This window comes from Etheostoma cragini, chromosome 18 (genome assembly GCF_013103735.1).
Source record: "Etheostoma cragini isolate CJK2018 chromosome 18, CSU_Ecrag_1.0, whole genome shotgun sequence".
In the NCBI taxonomy this organism is placed as follows: Eukaryota; Metazoa; Chordata; class Actinopteri; order Perciformes; family Percidae; genus Etheostoma; species Etheostoma cragini.
The window spans coordinates 1,213,252-1,217,607 of NC_048424.1; the positions used below are offsets into that span (position 1 = coordinate 1,213,252).

General features: G+C 39.7%; 1 protein-coding gene across 2 annotated transcripts in view; it reads left to right on the forward strand.

Moving 5' to 3' along the window:
- Positions 1 to 656, forward strand: part of vgll2a (vestigial-like family member 2a) — a 7,224-nt gene extending 6,568 nt beyond the window's left edge. The window contains exon 4 of one of the 2 annotated variants that reach the window (XM_034899702.1): positions 1 to 656. This exon is cut by the window's left edge and continues 56 nt beyond it. Coding sequence is in view for 1 of the 2 variants with exons in the window: in XM_034899701.1 (XP_034755592.1) it covers positions 150 to 199 (50 nt within the window). In the remaining variant the exon portion in view is untranslated. The other variant, XM_034899701.1, reaches the window with a different exon arrangement.
- The last annotated feature ends 3,700 nt before the right edge of the window (positions 657 to 4,356 follow it).

The window sequence follows — 4,356 nt, forward strand, 5'->3', positions numbered from 1 at the left end:
CCTGCTTCACTCCTGCTTCAACTGCAGCCTCTTTCCTGTCCTCCTGCTCTTCTCTGTGTCTCTGCTGCTGTTATGGGATGACTGAGAGAGAAACTGAAGCTCAGTCAGACGGCCGTTTTGTGCTGTAACTGCTTGTGGTCTACTTGCAGCTCGTTGTTACGGAGGACTTTGCAGCAGCAGCGCAGCCCTGCTGAGCTGAAAGCCGACAGCGTGGATACAAAACGAGCGTGGAAACAAACGTGAACTCACGGAAGGAGACACGAGAGAATCTGGCCTTGACGGATGTGGACAAAAAAAAAAGGCTCTTTGTGCTTCTGTAACAGCCAGGGACAACATTCCTGAACTTGAAAAAGTCTGGGGACAGACGGACGGAGACATGTGCTGTCAAACTCCAAAGACAAGCGCTAGAAGGACTTGGCAGGACTTGCCTCGCTGGGACAACTGGGCAACAGACGCTGGGAGTGTTGTGGCTGGAGGGGAGGCTGTGCTGGTGTCGACGAGGCCGCACACCAAGAATTTGGCAGACTGTGAAGGGAGAAGGAGTCCAAACACTTGGGTTTACACGGAGTATTGGTTCAATGTTAACTGAAACAAACACTGTCAGCATTTTATGGCACTGTACAAGTTAAATTAAACAGTTCTGACTGATAACAAAAGATATTTAAGTGATGATTTCGCAGCCAGGAACAGCTGTTTAACAACTTCACAGCAATCCACACTGTGTGGAAACAGGTTTTAAGCATATTGAGACAATGTGTCCTACAAAAAGTCAGTAAGCCCATGAAATTATATATGAAACTCTTGATTCATGAGTGTGCAGTTGATGTTCCCCATTGTCCCGCAATGCAATGGACAAAACAAAGGGAGGGGCTGCAGACAGCTGCAAAAAGGGGTGAAACAGCTCCAGGATGTCTTAGAAAACAGATTTTTATTAAGGCTTTGTTTTTTTTTCTCTTTGTGAATTTTGATTGGCAAAGGCACAGTTTGACTGACATGCATTTGGGGCATTTACTTCTTCCTTATCTGACTTTTGAGTATAGCATGCTAAGTTCCCATATTAGAATTTGCACATACAGTAAAGTAGTCCATCTGGATACTGTTTACATGTAGGATGGAATTGGGACACACTTCTCAGGAGGATGTTACAATGGCTGGGGAGTCAGCATAGATTTAGTGATTTGAGAGTCAAATAAGAAAACTACTTTATAATTATAAATTTTTTGATTATCAGTTGATAATTGAAGTAATTTAACAGGCTTTTGTTGTGTAAAGCCTCTTGAATGTGAGGATTTGCTGATTTACTGGTTACTGGTTTTGTATGACTAAATACTTTGGTCACACAAAACAAGCAATTCAAAGACGTCACCTTGGGCTCTGGGAAATTATGACGCCAGTTCTACTGTTTGTTTTAAAAATAATGGATGGATTAATAGATAATTGCAAAGACAGTATAACTTAGGAACTATCCTTGTGGTGGGGAAAACATGTTTAAATGCACAGTTAAAAACCCTGCAGCAGCTGACTAATGATTCCCTGGTCCATGTTGACTGCCGTCCACTTCTATTTAATGTAAAACATTTTGAGGGGCTAAATTGGGCAAACAGAGCCTTTAAGCTAATGCAGATACAACGAGGATGTGGATTTTTAATGAGAATAATGCTTTCTGCTTTCACACCTCTCCACTTACCTGTCGTTGGACTGTGCTAATGTCTTTGCTTGCAGAATAATGAAATATTATTTTATGCAACTAGCAGATATCCTCACAAAAAAAATCACTTACTGTGTCAACAGAAGAAATGTAAACTTCACACCAATGGCTGCTGAGAGAGAGAAAGAGGGGAGGTGGGGGTGGGGGGGGGGTTCCTCTGATGAATGAGGAGAACGACGGCTATTTGAAGTCACTTGACTCTTTCTCTCCCTGCTCCCATGCAGCTGTCATCGACAACTGCTCTTCAACTCACTGAACACACACACACACACACACACACACACACACACACACACACACACACACACACACACACACACACAGTGTATCTTCAGTACTTTGTGTGGATTACGAGCCAGAACGGTGCAAAAACTGAACACATTTCTTCCCCCTACTACTGGGACATTTGTGGGATATTATTTGCATTTTATAGGATTAAAATCAAGGATTCAATCTGCTAAAAACCTAAATTGATCAAATGGACTTCATACATTGTTCTATAAAGAAACTATATTCACTTATAGGTATGCTGTAGATCAGGCCCCGACAGCCTTTTGAATATGAAGTGCCATATTTAAATGTTACTGTTAATCAGTGGGCCATGTCATCGTTAACCCTGACATCATCTACCAGCCCCGCTGTGTTGTTGTTTTCCTCCGCGCCGCGGCCTGTGTAGAAGGCAAAGAGCACTAGCCAATCAGAGGCAGAGTAGGGTGGGGCTTTGTGGAATGCAGATGGGGAAAAAGTCAATCAAACTACCGTAAATATCAGGCTGCCTATGGCTGGTAAAAAGGTACTTTGGCATGTGGACTGGAATATTTCCAATTTCTTGCACACTACCGTGTGCCAACGGTGGCTAGAATGGTGAAATGTCAGAAAAGCTACATCACAATGTTAAGAATATGCTATATTTTGGATCTACTTCATTAAAAATAATTAATCTTTCACATGTTGCTTTATGCCTAATACCTTTAAGATTAAATATATTGTTTGGCAAGTTCAGTAACCTTAACATTTATATATTTTAAATTCATATTGAAAAACAGAACAGAATGTGAGCCACTCAGCCTTTAACTAAGAGCAAACATGCCAAAAAAAGAAGAAGCAATTAAGCTAATTTATCAAGCAATTTGAGTTGATTGGAAAGTAAAAAAAGTACTTCTGGATTTCTGTCACCATTTACTACTAATAATTGAGTTTAGGACATCATAAAGCAGTGTTGATGCAGCTGCCATTCTGATAAGAAATACACTGAAGTGGCCACTTTGAACGTTAAACATGTACCGTCTAATGCAACGGTTTTGTTGAGTGTACCGCCAGCAGCAGCAGTCCAGATGATGGAGATCCAGCTGCTGTCACAATAAGAACCAACACATGAAAATGACTCAGGTTAACAGAGGTCACTGGCAGCTGAGCAGAGATTTTGGTCAATATTACCGCTAAGAGCTGGATGAAGGACTTCCTTAAACCGTTTTCATAACAGCTATACTCACCCAGCTGCTGAAGTACAATGGTTTCCTTTTTTTGAGACATGGTGGAATTGTAGATTTGAGTCTTGAAATCTTTTCAATGGCGACTGCTGAGGACACGTTCTGCCTAAAGTGCCTTGAGGCGTCGTTCTTTACAAGGGACTTTTTGTAGAGTGATGTAACGTCCCACAAATGGTTTTCAAAATGGTTTCCGCTGCGTGCTGTTGTTATTTATTATTTAATATTGTTATTTTGGCTGAGAAATGTTAGACCCATATTGGAAACGTAGATTTAAAAAATGTATTATTTATTTAAAGTACAGACATCTTCATTTTTGAAAAACCCTGCAGTCATTGAAAAGTGGCTCTGAGATGAGAGGCATCTTCTTCCTTCTGCTTAGAAGTGGTGAATGTATTTATTTCTCTTGTCGTGCTTTCGTTTTTCTTCATTTTACAGTAACTTGTGACTCAATATCATCCTCCCCGTCAGAAAAAGGTCCAAAGGAATACACACCAATTCCTCTTGTTCCTCCTTTTTCCTCGTCATCGTCTGTTAAACAGAAATCCAGTGCACATTTTAAATTCTGTATATTGATAAAAAGCAACGTTACGGAAAAAGAAACAAATAAAGGAAACAATGATGAAGATGTCTGGCGCTAACCTGCAGAATCTGGTTAATGCGTGCATGTCATCGCCTACATAAAGCCTCATATTTGGATTTCCTCCTTGTGTTACGTTCCCTCTCAACACACAGCACCAAATGAAGGACTGCTAGCTAGCTAGCTAGATAGATAGATAGATAGATAGATAGATAGATAGATAGATAGATAGATAGATAGATAGATAGATAGATAGATAGATAGATAGATAGATAGATAGATAGATAAATAGATAGATAGAAATATAGATAGATATTTTATGATCCCAAGAAAAATGGGAAATTACAGTGTTACAGCAGCACACTACATCAGTCACACAACACAGAATATAAATATAAATGGGCTACTAGGAAAAAATATACATACATACAATATACATGAAATAATAATAATAGGAATTAAAAAAAAGAACGGGGATTTGTCTTGTGAATTAAGTAAATATATGTCACTTTTAAATGTTTCTCAAACTGTGTAATGTTCCATCTGATGATCATATGATGACCTGCAAAATCAGATGAATC